At 38.2% G+C, this 1,190-nt stretch overlaps 1 protein-coding gene across 1 annotated transcript in view; it reads right to left on the bottom strand.

Moving 5' to 3' along the window:
- The window catches only part of LOC119587100 (clathrin heavy chain 1-like), a 68,528-nt gene that overhangs the window by 409 nt on the left and 66,929 nt on the right, over positions 1-1,190 (bottom strand). The window contains 2 exon segments of the mRNA XM_037935848.1: positions 350-653; positions 758-1,039. Of these exon segments, the coding sequence (XP_037791776.1) occupies positions 350-653; positions 758-1,039 (586 nt within the window).

Genomic DNA, 1,190 nt, shown 5'->3' with positions numbered 1-1,190 from the left:
GAATGTAACTAATGGGAATAATAAAAGATTCAACTATAATGAAAAACTAAAAACTTCATGCTAAATAGGGGAACCAATCAACCCATTTAAGAAGGCATCAAATATAACAAACACACACATGGCAGTGTGAGCTTAAAAGGATACAGATGTGATATACTGAGGTGGAGGAAACAATGACGATATATGGAAAATAAATAAATAGGAGATAGCTAGGTTTGATGAGTGTGAGGAAGATTGCAGTCAACTGTGTGACATACCATGTAAGTTTAAAAAAAGGTTTCTCAAGCATTAAGATTTTGAAAAAAAAAAAAAGACATTTAATTAAGCAGCGGGTGCACAAGCTACTCACCAATCATATTCATCATTGGTTTGCTCTCATTGGTCTCATTCTCTTCACCCCTTCTCTTTTCAAGGTCCTCAAGTTTGTTAACCTTTGTGACATATTCACGCATCACATTGATTAAATAGGGCATGGCAAAGTCCATAATATTGTGCCTCCATGCCAACTCTAAGATAACATCGGGATGGAGCAGGTCGTAGCAATGGAAGAGGCAGGCAGCAAAACAGTCAAAGTTGCCATTCTCCAAGAACCACTGGAGTAGCTCCTCGGCTGTGTCTGAATTCTTGCTCTCTGCTGCATATTCCATGGCATCCTGTGAAAAGAGGGAAATGGTCAGCATATAGATTGAAAATTTTTCTACCGTTTTCCTTTTTCCTCAAATATGGAACCAAGAACTTAGAATAAATAGCCATGTACCTTGAAAAGCTTGTCTTTCTTGCACAATTCTACAGACTGTTTCCATCTATTGTTTCCTTTGTACAGGTAAGCGGCGATACGACGGAACTCTATCAAATCGTGTTTCTCAAGGGACTGGGCGAGAGCAATGTTATCGAAGTGGTCAAATGCATCGATGGAAGTCCTGAGCCCAGTGTAATCCTCCTCCTCAATTAGAAGAGAGTTAAGAGCCTCGTTGATAGCCTTGTTGTTCAGAGACTGAACTGATCTGAGGTAACCCTTTACCAATTTCAGATGGTTTACCTAAAATATAATTAGAGAAAAGAAACAGTCAGTATCTTACATGGAATCTGAGGGTTTTCACTGAATCCATTTTTGTTCCAATTAATACCAAGTCTGAAGACCCAAGTAACATTTTCTTTACTGACAAATTAACATACATATATAGAGATGC

Source organism: Penaeus monodon, chromosome 22 (genome assembly GCF_015228065.2).
Source record: "Penaeus monodon isolate SGIC_2016 chromosome 22, NSTDA_Pmon_1, whole genome shotgun sequence".
Taxonomy (NCBI): Eukaryota; Metazoa; Arthropoda; class Malacostraca; order Decapoda; family Penaeidae; genus Penaeus; species Penaeus monodon.
This window is presented reverse-complemented; position numbering and strand designations above follow the sequence as displayed.